The sequence below is a fragment of the Camelus dromedarius genome, chromosome X (assembly GCF_036321535.1).
Source record: "Camelus dromedarius isolate mCamDro1 chromosome X, mCamDro1.pat, whole genome shotgun sequence".
NCBI classification, from domain to species: domain Eukaryota; kingdom Metazoa; phylum Chordata; class Mammalia; order Artiodactyla; family Camelidae; genus Camelus; species Camelus dromedarius.
The window spans coordinates 1,862,154-1,886,452 of record NC_087472.1 but is presented as its reverse complement, the minus strand read 5'-3'; the positions used below and the strand labels follow the sequence as shown (position 1 = coordinate 1,886,452).

Genomic DNA, 24,299 nt, shown 5'->3' with positions numbered 1-24,299 from the left:
CAGGTGGAGGACACCCCCAGGTGCCAGGACTGCCTCTTGCTCTGTGACCTGTATCTAGTCACTGCCCTTCTCTGGGCACCAGTTTCCTCACCTGAAATAAGACGCTGCATTCAACGCTCTTCCTTACAGAGAACTCTGGCTTCTAGCAAAAGCCAGTCAGCTGCCTGAGGAGTCAAGAGAGGCCAGGGAATCTTCCAAACATGCTGTGTGCTGCCCTTTCAGAGACCTCGCCAGGCCAAAGCAAAAGGAACCGTCTCTCATGTTCGTCAGTTTCCTACAGGCCTTTCACATCATCATCTCCTTTCATCTTGCTGACAAGCCTAGGAGGTGGGCCTTAGCTCCATTCACAGATTAGGAAACTGAGTCCCTCTGTGGTATAGGGTCTGCTTGGACATGTTTTCCAGGGTGCCCTGAGCATTCTGAGTAACCATGTGGCACACAGAGAAAGGCCAGTCCTTGGAGCCAGAAAGCCTGGGGCCAATGCCAGCTCCATGCCCCCCACCTAGCCCCGTGGCAATGTCCTTACCCCCTCACAGGTCCATCTCCCACCCTCACATTCCTCAATGGCAGAACGGGCATAACTCTGGCATCTGCTTTGGAAGGTTTGGTGTTAGAAGCAAGCAGAGCGTCTATGTGAAAGTATGAATAATCCTGGAGATGGCTCACAAGTGCCAGTTACCCCCCAGGCACACCTGCCCGGCCCGCATCCCTTAACCCCAAATCCTTGTGTACGTGCTGGCCCCGCCAACTCTGCCTTTGCTGTAAATCCAGGATCCAGTCAGTGCTCCCCTCTCCCACTGCCCCCACATCTCAAGCCTGGATCGCTGCAGGAGCCTGTCAGTGGTGTCCCTCCCTCTGCCCAGCCTCCTGCTCTCAGCCCAGCAGCCCCAGGTACCCTGTTAAACCCTAAGTCAGGCCGCAGCCCTCCTCAGAATAGAAGCCAACGTCCTTCCGTGGCCCACAAGGACTGGGCCAGTCTGGCCCCATTGCCCCTCTGACCTGACCCCCCTCCTCCTGTTGCTCCACACTCCATGCCAGGTACCCTGGCCACCTGGCTGCTCCTCAAAACTGCGAGGCACACACAAGACTACCTCAGGGCCCCCACACTTGCTGTTTTCTGGCCCTGAACACTGTTCTTTCCTTCTGATATCTGCTTGGCGCACTTCCTCCCTTCCTGCAAGTCTCTGTTTTAAAGAGAGGCCCTCCCCAGCCATCTTCTGTCAACAGAACCACCCTTCTCCCCACCCATCCAAGCACAATTTTGCCTTCACCTAGCTTTGTTTATGGTGCTTCTCACTGTCTGCTACACTACAAATTTTGCTGCCTTCTTGGTTTAGCACCTGCCTCTCCCAGCTACAGAGGAAGCTCCGTGAGCACAGCACAATCACCGCCAGCATCTGAAACAGCAGTGGGCGCGTACTGGTGCTCCAGAAATACCCGTCAAGCAAAGTGCTGAATTCTAATCTCCCAACTTATCCTGGTCTCTCCCAGTAATACTCTTCGACGAGCACTCACGTCTACCACCTGCTCTGCCACTAAGCACACTGCCACAAAGTGGTCAGGGCTAGGTGATACTCCAAACCTTACAGAAGAGGAAACTGAGGCTGGGAATGGCAAGGCCAAGGCCGTGGTTGGGCTGAGGGCCAGGGCTAGCACCTGTGTGTGCATGTGTGTCAGAGAACTCAGCTACGGCCTGGTGAACAGGCTCACCCAGCCTTGACTGCTGTGGTCCCCTCAGGAGGAGGGGGACCAGTGCTGGGGAGACGGGCAGCGCTGCTGCACAGCCCAGGCTGGCCCACAGGCTCCAAGGCCCAACGCCTTGTTGTGGCCCATTTCAGCCTCGGGGACAACTGTCCCCAGATAACTACTTTGGCAGCGCCAGCAGGGGCATGGATCAGGATTCCAGGGTCCAGTTCACCCATCCTGAAGTGGCGGGGCCAAATGAGACCCATGGAAAATTTGACCTTTGGAAACACTCCGTGTGCACACAAGGTGAAGGGTCAGCCACCACCTTGAGGATAACAATTGGCTCCCCTTTACCGAATGTTCATGACCAGGTAAAGCACAGTTTGTGCCAAGAAAGGATCAAAAAGAAGCAGTTCCAAGACAAGTGCCGTGGAGACCTGCTCAGCGTGCTCACAGGAGCACCACACGTAGCATGCACGTGCACACACCAGCGACATGTGAACAGAGCCACTGGTGGCATCAGTGAGAACTGCTGTCTGTGCCGCCAGCACCTCAGTGGATGGGCTGGCAGGGCGACGCGGCCTTGGCCTTCATGTGCCCCCAGCAGAGGAGCACTCCCACTCACCACGCCCAGTGGGGGGTGCGGGGCAGGGCCGATTCTCGAAGTCTCTACTAACGTCCACAGAGTGCGCACCTTCCAGGAGAAAAAAACCCGTCTCATGGGATGTTCACAACCTGCGAGGAGACTGTGCACCAGGTCAAAACAGCCCAAAATCCACCACTTGACACCAAACTCCGAGGACGAACACCCACCTTGGACCTTCACCTCGGCTGGAGCCCCCTTCAGTGAGCTGAACTTGTCCTGCCAGGAGGGGCAGACCCTGCAAGGAAAGAGCAAAGCTAGTCAGGCCTGAGTGGGCCGCAAAGGCCCCCTCACCACCTCTCCTTACACATGCTCTCAAAAGTGAATTACTCATTTGTGCAAAGTGCTAAATGCCACTGAAACGTTCACTTTAAAATGAGTAACTTTATGTGATGTGGATTAACTCCATACATTATCAGAGAAACAGAAAAAACAAAATATCTTGGAAAGTTTACCTCAGAAATGTGAATTTAAATACTGAAATTACAATTCTCACAATAAAAAGATGAAAGGACTGCCCAAGAGGAAAAATCTGAATTACTCAGAGCTCCAAGCTCTGTCTCCGAAGGAACCTAAGGGCTGTCTTTTCTTTAAGTCAGGGAGGATGTCCCAAAAGGCCCTTCCTGCTCTGGTGTCCTTGCAGGCCCTCCTGGGGCGCTCTCTCGCACCTCCGTGTGCACCTGTGTGTTTGCCCTTCTCGGCCTGGAGTGCTCTCTTCCCATACAACCCAAGCCCACCAAGTCAGCTCCAACACATCCCACAAAGCCCATGGCTGACATCGCCTCCCTAGGGAGGCAGGGAAGGGCTGGACGTGCCTGCAGCCACCTTGGCACCCCTCCATCACTGCTGGGCCTGGGTACCGCCCTTCCACCAGGCTTTACCTTTCAGGCTTTGGGCTCACAGAGGCCAGGAGCCAGCTTTCTGTTCTGCATTTCTGGGGTCTAACACGGCAGCCAGCACCAAAAAGGTGGCCAGTGTGCCTTAACAAATGGACGACCGTGGCCTCTTGCCACAGAATAATATGCCATTAATAAGTGCCCATGCTGAGCTCTTTCAACAGAGAGACATTTTCTGTTTTTAAACAAACAGAAGTCAACAGGAGATGATGCTACTCCAGGTCACAGCTTTGAGCCATTTGAGGGTTCCTAGATGATGGGCTCTGGGGCCATAGCTCTAGTCCCCTGGGTGGGGAGACAGCAGTCCCAGCCGCCCCCTTGGGTCTGGTGGAGCCCCAGCCTTGACGGTACCCACACAGGTAAATGGGATGGTGGCCGCTCGTAAGCAGCTTGCCTTAAGATGCTGAGCTGAGGAGCAGACACAGACTACACCCAAAGGCAGTAAGGGCTGCCACACACCAGCAGGCATCACAAGTGACACAAGGCACACGCCTCCCAATAGGTCTTCCCCAGGAGGCACGGTCTGAGCCCCGCACTCTCAGCCCGGAGCCCAGCTGGCACAGCACCGCAGCCATGGGAACTGCACCCCAGCTGCTGAGGCCGCACCTGCTTGCCAGGGAGCCACAGCACGGCCTTCCTACGTAAAGATAAAGAGACTCTTTCCACTGCTTTCTAGAGTGGTGTGGGGACCCAGGCCTCAGGCCTAGGGACCAGCTGACTGACTCATCATGGTGGGAAAGGGCATGGAAGGTGTTCAGTGGAGAGGGCTCACTGCTTCCCTGGGGTTATGCTATCAAACGCCTGCATCCCAGGCCACACTTACAGCACCATGCTGGACCCCTGGGAGCTGGGGCTACCCGGGACCTGAGGTACCAGGCCCCACACTGCAGGACTACAGCAGAGAGGAAGTGGGATCCAGCAGCCTCAGCTGCACTGCCTGTCTGCATTATTCATTAAGGCAACCACCCATTCAGCCAAAGAGTGCTGGGGCACAAGGAGCGGGGGTAGGAGGCTGGCCCTGGGCTGGTTGCTGGGCAATGCTCCCACTCACAAAGCACCAGGGAGCAGAGAGCACTCCACGATCCATCAGGCTAGACCGCAGCAAACCACTTCAACACACTAAAGGACAAATCCCCAAAAGCCTAAGTGACCTCACTCGGAAAGGGCTTTCATTAAAGTTGATTTTCCTGAAGCAGCAGGGAGCAGGGCAGAAACTAACGGTGCTCAAGGCCTTGCAAGCAAAGTACAGCTCTTCAGGAGCCAAGGAAACCCACGTGCCTTGAACTCAGCAATGCAGGGGCCCAGTGGCCCTGCCCTGCCCATGCTGAGGGCCAGCTGGGTATATGGGCCACCAAGAGCTGCCACACCAGGCCACCTGGCCAATGTTGGGTATGGCTTCCAGGTTCTGCCCAGAGAGGGGTGAACAGGTGGCCCTAAACAAGGGCCAAAATAACCACAAGCAAAGAAGCCAACATGAAATTGGGAGAAACTGAACTCTATTCAATCCTCTTCAGGTCCTTGAAAGGCCTATGGCACTTTTGCCAGCTTGGGATCATGAAAAGCAATTGAACGTTCCCTGGCTGCTTCTTAAAAGGATTCTGTTTCTTGTATTTTAAAAAGCACTAAAAGTATCTGAGGACTGCAGCCGTGGACTCTCACCCCCTCCCTTCTGGCAGCAGAGTGACCCGGTCCCCAGTTTCCACATGGGCCAGGCAAGTCTGGGTTCCCTCCCAACGAGAGCCTCTCCAAGACATGACTTTGGCCTCCCTCCTCCTGGGAGCCTGTTCAAGATCACTGAACTAGCCCCAGCCATCCCCACTACTGTCTCTCTTCCCAGGTTCCTGGACCAGTGGCTGGTGCCTCCAGGGCCGACAGTGCCTATCACTTGAGCCACCCACCATTCTAAGACAGGCTCCTGTCATCCTTTCCCGGGGTTGTTGCAATAGCCTCTGCATTGGTCTCCCTGCCTCCAGCCTCTTCCCTCCAAATCCATCCACCACAGAACTCCCATGTCACCCTGCCAAAAATGCCAATTTCGGTATGCCACGCCCCTGGTCCCAGGCTCATCCTGCCCAGAGCATAAAGGTCAAAGGCCTTCACATGGCAGCAGGAGAGGCTGCTGAAAGGCAGAGGCTCAAATGTGAAAACACCTCCTCCTTCCTCCCAGCCATCCCCAGGACACCCAGCCCAGGGCCAGGCCTACCGACTTCCCATGGCCCAGCAGGCACTCCAGCTGGGTGCAAGTTGAATCCTCGCTGCCCCGGCCAGGTTCCTGCCCAGGCCCCTTCCTCAGCTGCGAGGGCAGACAGGCCAGGCTGAGAATGGGCAGAGGCTTGGCATCATGAAAGACTCTGGACCGACCAACCACAGTCATGCCAGAGACCGGCCTGGGAGTCATGACCTTAAGACAACCGCTCAGCTCAGGGGCTGCTGCTTCCAAGGAGCAGATATTCGAAGGGACTTTATAGACCTTTCCCCTTGCCGTCTGGACAGGCTTTGCTTCCCTTGCACAGTGCCAGGCACACACACCAAGGTGCACCTTGGCCTGAAGGACTGGGAAAGGGGGTCTCAGCCCTGCTTGGCACTCCTCAGTGGTAAGACCTGAGACAGTTCACGACTCCAGCCTGACCCTCAGCTGCCCAGTCGGAAAATGAAAGGACTGAAGTACATTATTTCCCAGGTCGCTGCCAGCACTGAAACTAATAGTTACAGCAAGAAAAAAGCTCAGGAGCCAAGCTCCACTTCAGCAAGACAACAAGTAGACGAGCTGAAGCACTGTCTGGGAGCACTTTCTCCCCCACTTCGAGCATCGCTCCACAGCTGGCACTTCTCAGCCAAGCAGGTGCTGTCACAGTGACCTGGGATAGAGGACAGCCCCTCATCAAAATAACAAACCTCTTCATCCCCAGGCCGATTGAGTGGTGCCCATGTGCATCCGGGCTCGGGGAAGGAAGAAACAATGATGTTACCGTATATATATCCACTCCAGGATTTCCAAGCGGTACTTCGAGGGGCTGCACAGCAGTTCCTGAATGGTCTTGGGTTCTGTGATATACAGACCCTCGAGGAAGGGGCAGTTGAGCTCCTAAGCAAGGAAAGGGAAAGCCAGGGAGCTTTAGAAAGCCAACATCAGGGAAAGGTAAAAACACACTTCTGCCATCATGCTCTTAGTGCCCCTCTCACGCGTTTACTGCTGCCACGCCGCCGCCAGGCTTGTGACACATGCTCCCCTCCCGCAGCGTGTGCACCCGGGCGGCGCTCTCCATCCCACCCAGAGTTCCATTCCCCTCAGCTCCGTCTCCTCTAAGTACGCCCCCTCTGGGCTCACACAGCAGTCTGACCTCGTAGCAACTAGGGGCTTTAGTGACGTTCCGATCCATGCTCGGGGAAAGGAGAGGGAGAGGGCCGATCGCGGAGGGAGGAGGCGCGGGTGAGGGGGACAAGGGGGAAGGGCGGGACAGGGCGGGCGGGATCAGGGACCTGGGACAGATACCCGACGAGCAGGGGCGGGTCTCCTCACTCCGGCCCCCACCGGCATCTGCCATGGACCCCGCGCGTGTCTCTCCCCCGGAACCCCGCGAGCTCGCTGAGGCGAGGGCCTGTGCCCTTCTGTCTCCACACCCGCTTTGCGCGCCCGGCCGGGTCCAGCCGAGTTCCGTGCCACAGAGGCTAAGGCGCGGGCCCGAACTACCAGTCCAGGGCCGTGGAGACAGCAAGAGTGAAGGCCCGGGGCCGCCCAAGGAGCAGAGATGGAAGCCCCACAGCCTCCCCCTTGCAGCCGCCACAGAGGCCGCGCGCCTGGCGCCGCCGACTTCCGCATCAGGCCCTGCCCGCCCCCGCCGCCCGGCCCCCGCCGCCCTGGGGTGGCTCCTCGGCCCCTCGGCACCTTCAGCTTCGTGAACACCTCCACGGCCGCCTTGAACACGCTGTCGTCGTCCTGACCCTCGTTGCCTCCGCCGCCGCAGCCAGCACCTAGCCCCGCCATGTTTCGCGCTCACAGTCGCACCCCGCCCACGCCCCGTGCTGACTGGCCGGCCCGGCTGCCAATCAAGCGCAAGCCCCGCGCTCCTCCCACCTGCGCCGGGGCGGGAGCGGGATCCAGAACCAGCGCGCGCACAGCTGCGACCAACCCCCCTCCCCCACTGCGCCTTCCTATTGGGCCGCGACTCCGCCCGCGCCTCGGCCCCGCCCGGGAGGCCGAGCTCAAGGAAGGGGGCGGAGCCGAGGTTGGCTGCTGGGTCTCTCGCGGGCTCACGTCTCCCCCGCTGACCCGGGCGGAGGACGCGTCAAGAGGAGCGTCCTCCAGAAGAGGGCGCTCCTGACTTGGTCGGTTTCTCTGCGGGACGATAAAGGGGAGCCTTGGGGACAGGACGAAACTGGGACTTGAGCGTCCGGTCTCCCAGCGCGGGGCTTCGTCTTTGGTTTCCCCCACTCCCAGATGTAGTTACAGTGGAGTTTCGTGGGTTTGAACCCGGCCCCAGCTGTGTGACTTTGGGCGGGTGACCTAACCTCTCTGTGCCTCCTTGTCCTCACCTAATATGAAGCACTTACCTCACTGGGTTGCTATGAGGATGAAATGAGGTGCCAATTCCTATGAGATACCTAGGACAATACCTGGTATATAAATAGAACTACGTAAACGTTCACTATTATTATGCTGCACCCTGCTCCTTCTACTTCCTCCTCTAGTCTGTCTTTGAACTTCTGGAAAGTTCTCCTTCCTGCCCTGTCCACTTACAAATGTCTTTGCATCTCTCAGGGCCCTCAAATTCAATGAGTCAGCAATGAAATTTGTCAGCCTGTCCTCCCCCACACCTCCCAAACTCAGTGAACGCCTGCGCCCCCCCCACCAACGTCCCAGGGAAGGAGGGTGGCTGGGGCCCAGGGAGTGGGAAAGCCGCGCCAGGCAGTTGCTACCAGTCCTCCTTGATGCTCTTGAGTCTATCCCTCCTCTGTGCCCCACCCTGCCATCTCCTGAAAGGTGGGATGGAGGGGGCGGGCGTGTCTAGAGAGAGGCAGGCAGACCTAGGGAGCTGACAGGAGGCAACTGCGGTCATCTGAGTGACAGGAGAGGACTCAGCTCAGTTTTGGGAAGAGGGGAAGGGCAGGAGACTGAGCTAACAGGAATGGACCCCAGCCTGGCCTTGTGGGGCAGGGCCTGATTCCCTACTGAATGGCTTGGAATTCCAAGCTATTCTGAGGACACAAAGCCTCGAAATTTGAGCTGAAGGGACAGCCTGGGCCCCAGAGCCCGGGGATCTAGAGACTCGCAGAGCACCTTAAGGTCCCTTCCCCCTCCCGCTCCAAGGAGGCTGCTGCTTTGGGCCCTTCCAGTGGCTGAGGACTCTTAGGGGGCTTTGGGTGGTGGTTGTTTTTTTTTTTTTTTTTCATCTTCTTTTCTTTTTCTGTTTTTGTTTTTCTTTCTTTTTTAAAAAATTTCATTTCCATCACAGCCCCAGCTCAGACATTCAAATTCTTGTGGGTTTTTCTGTGGATCTTTCCTAGGACTGGGGAATTTGGCGGGAGAAACCATGGCGGTGAGGTGGCCTCCCCCACCCTCCCCATATCCTCTGCTCCTGAGGATCGGGAAGAAACCAGCCCCTGTGTATTCTGGAAGAAAAGCCCTCTTCTCCACCCAGCTCGGCAGAGCCAGCGCTCTAACCGGCCCTTCCCCAACCCAGCAGCTCTGTCTGTGGAATGGGGTGGGGCATGGAGGGACTGCCAGGGCCTTGAGAGGGGAAGACCATCTCAAGGGGTCCTGGGATCGGTCCCCCTGCCTGAAGAACCTGCCGGCCAGCCCTCAGCTAGTAGAAATGGTTGCCCACACCACCCCTGAATCATGGCGCCTCCCAGGCATCCTCTGCTGGAAAGACCAGAGTCTGGGATGGGAACAGAGACTCCTGGGCCTCTCAGGGAGAGGGAGGAAAGGGCTGCCGAGTGGTAGAAGCTTCTGGAAAAGCAGACTCAGGCTCAATACAAGGAAGTACCTCTCTCAGAGGGCACTGTCCAAACAGTAGCCAGCTGCCTGGAAAAGGAGGGGGCCCCCTGTCCTGGGATGTGTGCAAGCTCAGGAAGGCAGGTAGGCATGTGGAGCACTGGATTGCTACCCGTGAGGAAGGAGTGGCCAGTTCCCTAAGGGGCATTCCTGCCCAGAGCACCTGGGTTCTGTAAGGGAGGCCTGCGCCATCAGGGGCCAAATATGGGGCTGAAGGACAGGTCCGCCTAGGAGGGGATGCGGCTGGCAGGGTGGATGTCAGCGGAGACTGGGGGGCCCTGGGCAGACCCCAGGCGCGGCACGTAGCAAGAGCCAACCTCCTGATCGTGGGGGAAACTTGGCCATGTGTCAGTGCTTGGAAAATAGGTTGGAAAATGAGAACAGTTGACAGGTATTGGCCCCACTGTGCCAGGGATGGGCTGGCAGCAGTGGTGGCTGAGGCAGCCAGCCATGTGAGGCACCTCACTTTGTGCCCCAGGCACGGAAATATATAGCCAACCAGGTGGCTTCACCCAATGGCCTCCCTGCCCTGGGGCAGCAGGGCTGTTGGCAGGAGCTGTGTGGGGCATCGGGTCAGAGGAAGGGCCACAAGAGCATGTTCTAGCTGCCTTTAGCAGCAGACCCCAGGGTGCAGGGGGAATCTTAACCACGGCCCCCCAACAGCCAATCAAAGGAAGCTGAAGTTCAAGGGTTTACCTCTCCAGCAAAGAAGAAAAGGCAGATTGGCTTCTGCTGCATCCAACAGGGGTTGAAGGCCTTTTTCCAAAAAGGGGGAGCTTTTGAGGGATAGAGGATACCTCCAGCCCCGACTCTCCCCACCCCTGAGATTCCCCAGTAAGAAAAGGAGATCAAAGGACTCCTCACCACATCCTCTGGTGAGCACCAAATGCAGACTCCTGAAGAAAAGGCAAGTGAAGAGGGCAAGCACACAGGCGCACGTGTGGGACGTGGGTGGACATCTCAGGGGAAGGATTCAGTTATGGGATGAGAAGCTTATCCGCTCCATGGGAGAAGTAAATGGCAGTGCTTGGCCTTGGATTTGGGGGAGAAATGAGACAAGGTCATGAGGTCAGGATGAGGATGATCTGAGTTCAAGGCTCTCCAGGAGAGACCAAGTGAGAGGGCTGTCTCCTTCCTCTCCTCCCTCCCTCTCTCTGCCTCTCCCTCCCCTCTCCTTCTCCGACCTCTCTCATCTGCTCCAGACTAAGCTGCCATGATGGGCTGTTGATCACCCGCCCACCCAGGTGCCCAGGGCTTACAGCCAGCCCATGCCATCTGTGCCAGCCAGAAGCCCACTCAAAAGCACACCATCTTCACGCAGATGAGAGGAGGGGTGGGGAACATGAAAGTGGGAGGCCCTTGCAAATGAAATGGGAAAGACCCTCAAGGCTGCAGGGACTCCAAACTTTGACCTGAACAGAGAGACCAGAAGAGTTCTGGAAATGAGAATGACACTGACTTTCCCTCGGGTAGCTGTCATTCACCCACCCTGAGGCCCTGGGGACTGGCCTGGCCAAGCACAAGCTACTGGGGTGGCATAAGTCTGAAGGACCCCAGAGCTGCCACAGTGGGTCTGACAGATGTGAGCCTGCCCCATAGGTAGGCTGGGGGGAATCTAGTGGTCTCTGGTCCTAGCACTGGATGGAGGAGACTGTCAACCTAGGAGCTGACTGATGACTGCCAGTTCTGGAATGCTCTCATTCTAGGCCTGTGTCTGTCCACATTGGGAGTCTACTGGCACGTAAGGATGGAGAAGCTGCCCTGGGACTTTGGCCTCCTCTTCCTATCCCTTCTGATCCCTATTCTGGGGCAGGGACCGTGGCAGCCCAAGGCAGGGGCAGCTGGAGAGCCAGCCCTTGAGAGGGACAGGTGGCTCCCTGCCCATGGGACACCTAGGCAATGGCAGCCTCACACCCTGTCAAACCCGGGACCTTTATTGTTCCACAGCCTCCTGCCGCTGAGGGGCCCTCAGAGCCAAGGGGACACAACCCACCCCCAGGCCACAAGCTCCTACAGAACATGTCACGCCCCAGACCCACTCCTAGGATCTGCGAGGGTCTGCGGGTCGCCTCCTCCCAGGGCGAATGTCGCTTGGAAGCCCAGGCGTTTGGGGGTGGGGGGGTGTTGACGGAGCCAGGCTGCGTGGACAGGGCTGTACCCACAAGTGCACTCCTGGCCCCGATGGGGCCTGGGGTGGGAACAGACACGGGGGAGAGGGATGGTCACAGATGGGGGTGGGCTGGACCCGTGGGGGCTTTGGGGCTCCCCGCTGGCGCCCCCGCGCTGGGGGTTTGCAGCGGTCCAGGCACGCGCGCCCAAGGGTAGACGAGCGAGCGGGGCGTGTGCACGCGGCTCGGGGGAGGTGGGGACACTCGCAGCTTCATGTGCGCGAGGGCTCAGCCACACCCCCGGCGGCAGGAGAGGAAATGGCGGGCGGGATGGCCCCCTCCACCGGGAGACACTCCGGTCTAGACGGCTTGGCAAGGCTGACGGGGCTGAGTCACATGCGTCTGGAGCTGGAGACGCGGGCGCCAGGACTGGAACATGAACGTGCCCACTCGGGAGGGCCAGGCAGGGGAGGGGGCGCCCAACCTCGCCTTTCCGCTCCCTCGCCCCCAGCCCAACAGGAGCCCGTTTCTGCCCAGCCTGTCCCCTGTCTGAGGCCCCTCGATGCCCACCTGGAGGGGCAAGGGCAGCTTCCACAGAGCGTCCAGCGGGGCCCACGTTATTGGCAGGAACCATCTGGGATTTCAGACAGAGAAGGAGGATGGGAAAGTGGCCTCCATGTGCCCCTATGCCCACCATGGCCCTGCTCCCTCAACCCAGCCACATCAGCCACCTGGGACCTTTTAGCCCCCAAACCACCCTTGTTGCTTTCCACCCCCTCCAACCCACCTTCTGTTGGCAACCTCCCCTGGGACGCCAACAGCCCAGCAGCCGAAGGCCTCGGCTCTGCTCCCCTGACCTCAGTGCTCCTTACTACCCACCCCATCCCCAACCGTCATTGTCCCATTTGGGGGTTCTGTTCTGTGTTCCCTTTCTGTCCTTCTTTCTCTGTCTCTGCCTCAATCTCTGCCTGTGTCCGTCTGTCTGCCTCTGTGGCTTGCTTGCTCAGGAACACCAGGTCTCAAGCAAGGAAGCACTACGCATGAGTCTGGATCGCTTGATGTATTTAGTTCTCACAAAAGCATCAGCAAGAAAAGCTGTTTAATTGGGACCAGATCCTCTGAGGCTTTAATGGCATTAAAACAAGATAGGTTTTCTCTAGGGAAGAGACGGCGGCTGGCAATGGGAAGAGGGCATGGAAAGTATGGCTCTTTTCTTCTCAAAATTTGAAGAGGAAAAAAGCCACTGTACCTTTATTTATTTACGATAGATGCCCAAACATGTGCCAGAGAGACCCTCCCACATGCCCCCACCCATAGGTAGACTGGCATCTGTGTGCACACGTGTGCACAAGTTGCCCGGGTGCACACACACACGCTGGTTTTGATGTTACTCGGATACAATGTGGAAGGCGTAAGAACAGGCCTGTTCCCTTGCTCTTGAGGGGTCACCCCAAGGGTATGTCTTTGGCTGTAGAGCCACTGTTCTGCCCTGGGCCCTGATGGAAAGTCTGGTACACAGTAAGGGCTCAAGGTACTTGTCAAATGACAGACAGTGGGAGGGTAGAACTGGCAACCCAGACCTTGGCCCTGAGCTCCAGATTCATGCAGAGAACTGCCTTATAGACATTACTGCTTGGCTGTCTAATCACCAACCTCACACCTGACAGGTCAGGAGCTGGAGTCCCCAGCTTCTGTCCCAGGCTCACTCCGCCCACAGTGTTCTCACTCCACCCACTTCCCCCACCTGCGGCCTCCACCCCGGGCCAGCCAGATAACCTCTCCCCAGGAGAGTGCAGCTGCCTCCGCACTGGCTTTCTCCTTCTGCCCTTGTGCCCCCAACACGTCTGTGCTCCACCCCGCAGCCTGAAGGATCCTTTTATAAGTCAGATCATGTGTGACTCCTCTGCTCAGAAGTCCACAGTGGTCCCCAGCTTCTTTTAAGTTCAAAGTCAAAGTCCACCTGCCACCCTTCAATGCCCTATCAAGCTGGGCCTTCCACTCTTCCCCAGCCTCACCCCTCATTCAGCCTGCTCCACAGTACTGGTCTCCTTGCTGGTTCTCAAATTGGGCCAAACCCTTCCTGCCTCAGGGCCTTTGCACTGGCCATCCCTCCTTTTGGGAGGGCTCTTTACCAGAACTCTTTTGGTGTAGCTATCTCCTTTTCACTCACGCCTCCACCCAAATGTCACTTTCTCACAGTCCTCATCCCATCCCCTGTCAAAAGTGTCTCTCTCTCCAGCCGCCATGGCCAGCCCCTTTCCTCACGCCCCCCAGTCTGTGAGCACAAGGCAGCTGGCCACATGGCTCACTGCTGTACTGCTCACAGCACCGGGCACAGTGCCTAGCCCACAGCAAGCGCTCAGGGATGTTCAGTGAATGAAGAATCTATTCTCCAATCCTCCCTTGATGGGAGGAGGGCTCTCAGCTATGCAGTTCTAAGGCGCTTTGAGGGATGAAGGGCATGGCTTTGGCATCCTCCAGGCTGCCAGTTTGAGTCCTGACTCGTGAGGGGCTGTGTGTTCTTGGGGGCAAGATGCATGGACAGTGGCCCATGTGGAAGGGGAGGACAGAAGGAGAAGGGGCAGGAGTCCCTTCCTTGCCCTCAGAATCCTGGGATTGTGCAGCTGGAAGCAACCATGATCGTCTAATGGCGCTTATCTAGGCCCCTTCCAGTTCTCAGGTTCTAGAACTTTCTAAGGAGCCCTTATCCACCACATTGTGATGGGGAGACCGAGGCCCTGAGCGGGGAGGCTTGCTACTGACATCAAATGGTCCATCTGTCCAGGGCAGAGCTGGGAGCCCAAAAGCCTTCCAGCAACCCCCAGGCTACATCTCTGGTTCCTGGAAAATCCCGACACCCCTCCCACCCTGTGCTCCAGACACCAGGCTCAGGGTTAGTGTTGGCCAGGGGCCCTGCCTGTCTCAGCCCAAGTCCACGAGTAAGCTCCGTGTGCAAGAGGGGCGGGTGTGGGAGGGCACCTCTGGTTCTGCTGAGCCCACGACAAGCTGGCTCTGCTCTGTGGGGGTTCTTTCAAGGTCCCCACGATGGCCGAGCACCCTAAAACTGGACACAGTAGGTGGCCAGGTGGCCGCTGGCCCCCAGTGGGGGAAGGGCAGTGATGACTGGACTCCACAGGACCTGGGGAACTGAGAGTGCGCCAGGCCTCGCCCCTTCCTGCTTAGGTGGGTCGGAGCGAGGGTCCCTCCCTCCTCCAGGCCACTGTGCCAAAGAAACCTGGGAGCAGGCTTCCCCTCACCCCCAGCTCAGCTAATGGGAACCAGATGGCAGGATGTTTAGTCAGCGCCTGGGGAGCGGCGCGAACAGGGGAAATGGGTTGGGGGCCAGAATTCCAGAAGCCATCCCCAGGCAGGGGGAGGGTTAGAGCTGGGGGTCCCACCACAGTTGTCTCTAGGGACCCACTTCAGGCGGGGTCCTACCCCCTCCTCCAGGGATGCCTGGACCAGGAGGCAGGAGACAGGAGGCCTGGCCTCTGGCGTCTGCCTCAGGCCAGCCCTACCCCCTCTCAGTTCCTTCCCTGTCTTGGGGGCGGGGGTTTGTGCTCAGTCTTCCAGAATCCCTGGGCAAAGCCCAGCCTCCCGTGCCTAAGCGCTCCCCCGCGCCCAGCTTGGCAAACCATTAGCCCAGGCCATCCTGTGTCACCCACGGGCACACGGGCACGTGGCGGATTCATCCTTGGCTCCCAGGGTACTTGCTCACGCTCACTTTGCAGACCGTCGCTGTCTGTGTGTGGCACAGTCCCAAATTCAGGCCTTAAACTGGAGCACTGGACAAGACAGAGGAGGGGGCTGCCAGTGGACCCTGTGTGGCTCACGTGGGACTGTTAGCTGGCACGGAGGCTCCGGGAAGGTGGTGACTCCTTTGTCCCTGCTGTACCCCGGGCGCACTACATCTGATACTCGGGACTAAGGCTGCTCCCCGGGCCCAAGTGGGTCAATGCTGAGGACTCCAACAAAGACCTGCCTGAGGGGGACTCTGTGCCCTACCCCCACGCCCTTGCACACTCCTCTGTGGCCCCGAACAGAGACCTTGAACCCCAGGTGGCTATGGGAAACTCCTCCACAGTCCTTCCTGGCCCTGCGCCTCCCCCCCTCCCCCTTTCCCGTCCACCCAAGCCTTGCCCACAATTAACTCATTTTTTAAGATCGCTTCCAAACATAAGTCAATGCTGGACAGAGCTGTAGGAAAAGCTTCCTCAAGGCTGGCCCCAAAGAGCCATGTGGTGAGACCCGGCCTCCTTGCCAGTCCCCGCCTGCCCTCGGCTCCCACAGCTGGGTCTGGGGCTGGGGCCATCTGAGGGCGGGCCCGGGGCCTGTGGTCAGACACCCCTTCTTTGCCTCTTGCTCCAGCCCACGGCCCTGCTCTTGAGCCCTCTCCTGACCCACAGGTGCCCCTCGGCCAGAGAGGGCGCGCGTGAGGTGTAGGGAAGCGATGACACTGGTCAGTCCAAGACCTGGAACTCTCGGCCGAGAAGCCTGGAGGGAACTGTGAGATGGCCTCCGCCAGGCTACTACTGCCGGGCCAGTGGTCCCTGAAGAACCCAGCAGTCCCGGTGCACATACACTCCAGTGTGAGGTGGGGACATAGCAGGGGTGGGAGTCAGCGGGATGTATACCCGCTCACCATTTTAGAGGGGAAAGTGGAGGCCTAGAGGGAAGGTAGGGAGCCAGTAGAAGGATCCAGAGCTGAACTGCCTACTCCAGCCCCATCTGAGGCAGGAGGTCCATACCCAGGTGGCACTGGGGCCCCAAGGGCTAGGGTCTCTGCTTGACACATGTTCTGTTTCTTCTGGAGTAGGGAGGCCTCGGCACTGGCGCCCACAGAGGAAGCCCACAGGCTTGGCAGGTTCCAGAGGAGCCAGCGCCACCATTGTCCGGGTGGCCCTGTCACCTGTCCCTTCTCCCAAGGACCCAGGAGGCTCTGGGGCCTGCTGCTGGCAAGGCCTGGCCCCTCTCCTCTCCCGGCCATGGAGGTGGGACCTGGCAGCCTTGGGGTGGGCAGCCTGCTCTGTGGTGGGCCTCACAGGTCCACTGTATGTGGAGACAGAAGCCCCATTCATGGGGGCCACTGGGCCAGGGCCAGTGGAGAATAAACGCAGGCCTCACAGAAAAAAACGAGAGCGCTTGGGTCCAAGAAAAAAATCAATCTCTCTTTCTCCTCAGGTGGGAGCAGGGGACTTTGAGCGGAGTCAGGGGCAAGGCCTGGGGAGGTATTTGTTGGAGGGGAGCCTTCCTGACGGAGGGCTGGGTGGGTGGCGGAGGCTCCCAGCGCTGCAGCTCAGGGAGCAGGGCTGTCGCTCCCTCAGCCCGCTGGTGTTCCATCCTGCCGCCGTGGCTCCCACCTCTCCCAGCTATTCACCCCCTCCGCCAGCCCAGGCAGCCTGCTCGGGCTGCACGGTCTGCACGCGGCAGCCATGAAGAGTGTGCTGCTCCCCGTCCTGGCTCTCTGGGTGGGGTGCTGCCCTGGAGGGGCCCTGGCCAAGCAGGGGCTGAGCCTGAGAGAGCCCAGGGCCCGGCCATCCTCCTCGGCTTTGCCCACCCTGCAGCCGCTGCCGCCCAGCCCGCCGGGGCCCCCTGATGGTGAGTAGGTGGCACCAGCAGGAAGAGGCTAGTGGGAGGGGAACAGCCTGGGGCTGGGCCAGAGGGAGAGAAAGCTGGTCATCCTGAGGTTGCCCACCGATACCCACGTCGGTTGCTCAGGTCAGGGCTGGGAGGGATCCACAGGCCTCAGGGAACCCTTTCCAGAGGGTGAGGGGGTATTGCAGATTCAGAGGCTTCGTGCTCATTGCCTAGGGTGGGAGCAGGGGAGGGGAGAAGCTCCCCTAGGAGGGGCTGCCTCAGCTGGGGCTGCAAGAACGGATCCAGGTTTGCTGGCTGCCCTAAGGCCTACTGAGGGGACCCAGAGATGCGTAGGAGACCGGAAGTCGGGGCCTGGGGCTGCGGTGGGGTGAGGTGGCACAAGGGCCTCCAGGTGAATGGCTACAGGGTCACCCTGGTCTCAGATGCCTTCGGTTAACAGCATGCGTGGTGGCCCTGCCCCAGGCCCAGGGTTGGAGTGGGAGGGGCCAGTGGGTGGGCCTGGGTGAGCCGATCCCCCAACCCCTGCAGACAGCAGGACCTGCAGGGAAGGCCCACAGTTAGTGCTGATTGAGGAAGGGTACCATGCAGAGGAGGCCAGGCCCTGGAGCTATCACCCCTCCTTGGCCGTTGCTGACAGCCCCTCAAGGTGGCCCCTGGGCTCAACTCGACCCCAATAGCCTCCTCTCCCTGCAGGCACTGGGGCTTCCACCTCCAAAAGCAAACTGTGCCAGGTGGCAGGGACCCCTTCGTCTCCCCAGAGGCTTCCCCAACCCCTTCCTGCCCAGGAAGAATGCACCGGGGACTGGGAGGCACAGGAGCAGGCCCAGCCCCCTCCATCTAGGGCCACTGAAGCGCTCCTGGAACCTGCCTGTGCCCTGTCACAATGAGCCTAGAAGGTCCCCAGAAGTTCTGAGAGGCAAGTAGGGTGACTCCACGTGCTTCTGGCTTTGAGCAGCCCCCTGTTCTCCCTTTCTGGTGCTCGGGGTCTCCCACTCTGGAGCCATGAAAAAGCAGGGCAGAGACCAGGGACTCTCTGACACTTGGTCAGTAACAGAAGGCTCCTGAGCAGAGAAGAAAGAGGCAGAAGTGAGGTCTGGGCAAAGAGGCAAGGAGGGAGGTGGGCCAGCCTACGGCTGATCCCCCCACTCAGGATGGAGGTGCTGTCTTTCAGCCGTGCGGGGATCCCAGTCACCCCAGCCCACATTGGCTCCTTCTGCAGGTCAAGTTCGGCCCATCCCCGAGAGCGACGGCCTGGACAAGCCTGAGGACAGGCAGCTGGACGGATCACAGTCGCAGCTCACCTCCAAGGAGGGAGCCCACAGAGCCCCCACCCGGTTCCCAGCCCCCAGCTGGAAGGCCCCTGCCAGGCCAAGGCTGGCCCAGAGGAAGGCGACACCATCAGCTGCCTGGGAGCAGGAGAGGGGTCCCAACAACAGGGCAGGCACCGTGCAGGTCGATCCCCAGGCCACAGCAGCAACTGGGGCTGGGGCAGCGAGGCCCAAAGCTGCCAAGCTCAGGCCCTTGCAGACCAGCAGGGCTCCCCGAGCACAGGAAGGGGCAGTGGCCACCGAGGAGGGCCATGACAGGAAGGCAGGAGGCTGGGAAGCCAGGGAAAGGGGCCCAAAGCCCGGGAGGCCCCCCAAAGGTGAGGACTGGCTGGGGCAGGCGGCCCCCAGATAGGGCCTGCAATGGGTAATGGGGCCATACTCAAGTCTGAAGGGGCCAAGGCGTGTGCCAACCTCCACCAGTCAGCAGCCACTGAGACCCCACCCTGCTCTCCACGTGCCCAGGCTGAACACCCCCATGTGCCTGGCACGAGGGGAATCTTCAAGGGTAGATCCCCTTCCCCCTGCTTAGGGTCCCAATTTGGACCTAGCCTTTGCTCTTGGTGCCAAAGGAAAGGGGTCAAACCCAGTGGCCTGTTGTTCCAGCTCAGCTGGCCGGGTCACCAGCAGGTCCAGGGAGACCAGGCAAGCCCCTGCCCCTCGGTGGGCTCCTGCTGCTACGTGACCAGGCTGGGGTCTCGGCTCTCGTCCCCCAGGGGCCTCCCACCAACCTGGCCTGGGCAGCTGGCATCAAAAGAAGGTTCAAAGCCAAGGCCAAGGTGGCAGCCACACCTCAGAGACTACAGGTCATGGGCGGAAAAGGCCTGGAAGCAAGCGAGGACACAGCCATGGTTTTGCAGACCTGGGCACTGCGGAACAGCCCACGCCGTCCCTGCCAGCCTCCTGCCTCCGGGCCCAGGCGGCCATTGCCTGTGGCAACGTCAAGATGAAGCATGTCCCTGCCCTGTCCGACCCCGGCCTGACCACGCTCTACTTGGCAGGTGGGTGGCCCCTCTTCCCTGCAGCCATTCCTGCAGCAGAGGTGAAAAGGCCCCCCTTGAGTGGGTCCTCGGCCACCCCACCGTGCCTGGGGATGGCTCACCTCCCATGGGGTCCAGGTTGGCAGTAAGAAGAGGCCCTGACCTGCTGCCCCTGGCCCATGTGGGGAAGCACAGAGTGGCAGAGGGGAGGGGGATGGAGGGGCACGGAAAATGGCTTCCCCATGTGTGCACAGAGAATGAAATTGCCAAGATCCCGGCCCACACGTTCCTGGGACTGCCCAACCTGGAGTGGCTGGACTTGAGCAAGAACAAGCTGGATGCCCGCGGCCTGCACCCTCATGCCTTCAAGGTGCGCCCCAGGCCCTCCACCCCCCCCCTCCCAGGGGGCTGGGCCAGGAGCGGGCCAGCAGGTCCCATGGCTCCGGGCAACCACTACTCCTCTCCCCACTCTGCCTGGGCGCTGTGCAGAAACCCAGCACGGGGCCGGGGGGCTGGGGGCTTCAACGGTTTGGAGTGACATGGTCTACAGCTGGGAACACAAGGAACAACACAGATCCTTGAGCCCCACAAGGGATCAGCACTCTTAGGAGAAACCGAGCAGAGTTCCAGAAACCCCCAGACAGGCCTGGTCCAAGAGGGAACTAGGAAACCACGATGCTACTAAATGGGGGTGACCCTGGGCAGGATGAGCCTAGCCCCAGCCAGCAAAACCCCAGCCCCCAGCCCCCTTTCCACCCCCCACCCCCACCCCCCACTCCAGACTCTGACCAGGCTGAAGCGGCTGAACCTGGATGGGAACTCGCTGTCCACGGTGCCGGCCTTGCCCGCCTCCTTGCAGGAGCTCAAACTCAATGACAACCTTCTGCAGGGCCTACAGAGCAGCAGTTTTCAGGGTGCGGGCAGGCTCCGGGGGGCAGGGGCTGAAGGGGCTGGCCAGGGAAGCCAAGGAAAGGTGCGGGCGAGGGGAAGGTCTGCCCAGGGCTGCCAGGCTGGAGGGCAGAGGAGGGAGCATCTGCTCTGGGAAGTGGCACCGGCCTCTAGAGCCAGGGGGTCTCTGGAGCTCAGCAGGCAGCTCACGCGCCCCTCTGCCATCTGGCCCTGCAGGACTCGGCCAGCTGCTGACGCTGGAGGTGGAAGGGAACCAGCTGCATGAAGGGGACATCTCCCCGCGGGCCTTCCAGCCCCTGCGCAGCCTGCTCTACCTGAGGCTGGGACGGAACCAGCTGCGGACCATCCCTCCTGGCCTGCCAGCCTCTCTGCAGGTGAGCTGGGAACCCCAAGGCCACGAGAGGCAATGCTGTGGCCGAAAGACCTGAGAATCTGCCACCACCGGCCCAGCAGGCAGGTAGAGCTACCCATGCGGTTGAGGTGGGGGTGGGGGTTGATGATAAACCCACAAGGCCTTAACGCCAAAGAGCCTTTCCTCTACCTGACCTAACCTTCTGGAAGCCCAAAATTAAGCCTCAAGGACTGTCCTGGACCCGCTGGATGTCCCTGAGCTAGACCCGTGCCCTCTCTGGGCCGCATGATCTCCCTGTGCTTGGCGGTGCTCCCTGAGGCTGTCTTGTGCCACTGGGATCCTTTGCACAGTCGGCCAGGGCCCTGAGAGGGGCAGAGACGGTGGCATCTGAAGTCCCACGGGTGAGACCTAGTAGAAGGGGGCAGGGAGCGGGACTAGGCAGAGCAGGAACCCAGCCAGGCCACCAGTGAGTAGAGGGTGGGCCCCTCACCCCAAGCCCTGGCCCTAGGAGCTGCACTTGGGCACCAACATCATCGAGGAGGTGACAGAGGGCGCACTGAACCGTAGCCACAGCCTCAGCGTGCTTGTACTCAGTAACAACCGGCTCCAGGAGGACCGGCTGGCACCCCGCGCTTGGATCGATCTTCCGTGAGTGCCGCCATCCACCCTGGCCTGGCCCGAGCTTCACCCACTCGGGCACTTGGAGTCCAGAAAGGGAGGATGCTCCTCAGGGAAGCTAGGGAGTCAGGAGCAAGGGCAGAGAGGGCTGGGAGAGGGGGCTCTGCTGCCCAGGCCTGGCTTCTGGTGGCCTGGGCCCTCAGACACCACTTGTTCCTTCAAGGTTTCCCTCTGTCCCTCCCGCCAGACAGAATCTCCAAGGCCACAGAAACCCCCTCCCCTGCCATGCCTGGATTTGCCCTGCAGGCGGCCAGGAAGCTCCTCTTGGATTGCTTAGATGGAGGGGCAGCCTGAGTGGTGAGAACTGGCCCCGTGCTAGGTTTAGCTAGGAAGCAACAGGGGCAGGAATGGACATGGGGGAGATGGCGGCCGTGGGAAAGACATATGTGAGTTTCCTGGGGCAGAGGTAACAAAGCACCATGAAGAGGGCAGCTTAAAACAACAGAGATTTATTTTCTCTCAGTTCTGGTGGCCAGAGGTCCAAAATCAAGGTGTCCCAGGGCCATGGTCCCTCTGCAGGCTCTAGGGGAGAGTCCTTCCTGCCTCTTCCAGCTTCTGGTGGCTCCAAGTGTCCCCGGGCTTGTGGCTGCATCCCTCCTGTCTCTGCCCTTGTCTTCATGTGGCTGCCCCTCTGTGTCTGTGTCTCTCCTCTTCTGTCTCTTATAAAGACTCTTGTCATTGCATTACTGCCCACCCCAAACCAGGATGATATCATTTCAAGATCCTTCACTTACTTACGTCTACAAAGACCTTTTTGCCAAATGAGGTCACATTCACAGGTTCTGGGTAGACATATCCTTGGGGGGCCGCTATTCAGCCCACTACAGGAAGGGTCCAGGATGAGTCCCCATGATCTGGTTTGGACAGCTGAGTCGGGGCACTGACAGATGGGGTCCAGGAGGAAACAGGGCCCTTGCAGGCACTGCCTAAGGAGTCAGGATGTGATCCTGGGAGCAGCGGGAGGGCTGGGGAGGTACAATCCATGGGGTCTCAAGATCACTGAGGCAGGGTAGGGGTGGGGCTGCAGGGGGAGTCAGGGGTTGACAGTCTGACCTGCCATTCCAGGGACCAGAGTCTCCCGCCCTGCATCCTAGTGTTCCAGGAAAAAGTTACCAGGACGTTTGGGTTTAATTATTCTTTTTTCCTCTCCCCCTCTTGCCAAGGGGGCAAAGGAAAGCAGACGGCAGCCTAGGGAGGGGCCCGCCCAGCCGCCGTTCCACTCCCGCCGCGGGGCCTGGGCAGGGGGCTGGCGGCCAGTCAAGGCCTAGCCGGGCGGCGCCTCACTTTTCTCTGGCTGGTGGATGGGGAGGGGGCTGCTGACTCGGCAGGCTTGGGAGGCACCAGAGCCCCCACTCCTGTGGACTAAGGACGGTGTGAACCCCAAGGCCAACGGGCTGACCCACTCGCAGGGGTAGGGATGTTAATGAGAGAAGCCACTTTCCCGGCTCTGACTTGTTCTGGAAGCACCACCACCATCTGCTCCCAGTTCCCTCTGCCCAGCCCCTGCCCACGCCCACCATGCAGCAACCTGGGTTCACGGCCGGCCTCCCTCAGGGTCCCCCGGCCCTGATCCCCGGGAGCTTCATTTTCTTCTCCCTCCTCATCTGGTTTCTGCTTGTCTTCGGCCTGGGCGAGGCAGGAAGAGGACGAGGGAGTAGGGGCAAGAGCAGAAGATTGTGGGGCAGGCCAGGAAGGGCAGAGCGGAGGCAAGCCTGGGTGGGGCAGCCAGGGACAGCTCTCTCCCCGGACCACAGCTTCTTTCCTCGTGCTTCTTTTGTCAGCCGTGAGTTTAGGAGGGAGAGAAAGGAGTGGGAGCGGGTCTGCCACGTCCACACCGAGGGCCGGCCTCATTAGCCTTGCGGTGAGAAAGAGAGCCCCCCCCCAGATCCCCTCTTCCCGGCCTCAGCAGATAGAGGAGGACACAGAAGCCAGACGGGGCCTGACCCTTGTCAGCTCTTGGGAGCCCTGGTGGCCACTCTCTTCTCCGACGTGGACCAGGGACTCCAATTTAGGGCTCCAGCTGTGGCTGTGGTCCCTGTCAGACGCCATGAGCTCACCCTGTGCTCATGCGCCCCGGCCCATAGGAAGCTGGAGGCCCTCGACCTGTCCCACAACCAACTGGTGCACGTGCCCTCCTTCCTGCCCCGGGGCCTCCGCCACCTGACGCTGCACCACAACCGCATCGAGCGCATCCCCGGCTATGTGTTTGCGCACATGAAGCCGGGCCTGGAGCGCCTACACCTGTCTCACAACAGCCTGCGCGCCGATGGCATCCACGACGTGTCCTTCCTGGGCCTGCGAGCCTCCCTGGCCGAGCTGCTGCTGGACCATAACCAGCTGCAGGCCATCCCTCGAGGCCTCCTGGGCCTCAGGGCGCTGCAGGTGTTGCGCCTGAGTCACAACAAGATCAGGTAGGGTCACCCACCTGCCTCCCCCAACCCCAGCCCCATCCCCACCACTGGCCGGGGAGGAAACGCAGCCAAGGCCCAGAGGCCTGGCCTGGTAGGTGGGCCAGGTGGGCTAGCCGGTGGGCTCGTCACCCAAGGGCCTCAGAGGCTGAGGGCGGGGCTGTGGGGGTACCCCTTCACCGCCCGCATCTACCCATCCTGGTGGCCATGTTGGGAGGCTGTGCCCAGTGGCTGGCAGGCCTGGGCAGCCAAGGTGGAGGGCTGCAGACAGCAGAATCTGGGCAGGGGGTGGGCAGGGGGGAGATGGGAGGGCTCTGGCCCAGAGCAACAAGGGCTGAGCCCTGAGTGCAGAGGTGGCAGGTGGTGGCAGCAACCCTCCAGACCCTCCACCCTGGGTCTGGTCTCTGCACCTTGGTCTCACCACCCACTCACTGTCAGGCCCTCTCTTTCTCTCCTCTTACCTGATGCTTGATTCCTCTTTCTGGAGTCTTGGCTCCTTTGCTCCGCCCTGCCACCCCCACTCCACAGACACGTGCCCCTGAATTCCATCTGTGACACACGCGTGGCCCAGGACTCCAACCTCATCTCCACGCACCTGGAGAACAACCTTATCGACCGGCGCCGCATCCCCCCCACTGCCTTCTCCTGCATCCGGGCCTACCACAGTGTGGTCCTCCAGCCCCAGCAGGGGGAGGAGGAGGGGGAGGCGGAGGGTGCTTAG

The 24,299-nt window shown here is 60.0% G+C and overlaps 2 protein-coding genes across 2 annotated transcripts in view; one reads left to right on the top strand and one right to left on the bottom strand.

Annotated features, from left to right (window-relative positions):
- The window catches only part of HAUS7 (HAUS augmin like complex subunit 7), a 22,355-nt gene extending 15,117 nt beyond the window's left edge, over positions 1-7,238 (bottom strand). The window contains 3 exon segments of the mRNA XM_031446288.2: positions 2,500-2,567; positions 6,195-6,310; positions 7,112-7,238. Of these exon segments, the coding sequence (XP_031302148.2) occupies positions 2,500-2,567; positions 6,195-6,310; positions 7,112-7,210 (283 nt within the window). The 5' untranslated portion in view covers positions 7,211-7,238.
- Positions 7,209-24,299, top strand: ECMX (extracellular matrix protein 2). Its single transcript, XM_064482866.1, has 10 exons — positions 7,209-7,451; positions 16,698-16,926; positions 18,146-18,571; positions 18,968-19,252; positions 19,486-19,601; positions 20,013-20,145; positions 20,357-20,514; positions 21,001-21,140; positions 23,255-23,581; positions 24,107-24,299. The coding sequence occupies exons 1-10, from the start codon at positions 7,209-7,211 to the stop codon at positions 24,297-24,299; spliced, it is 2,250 nt and encodes a 749-aa protein (XP_064338936.1).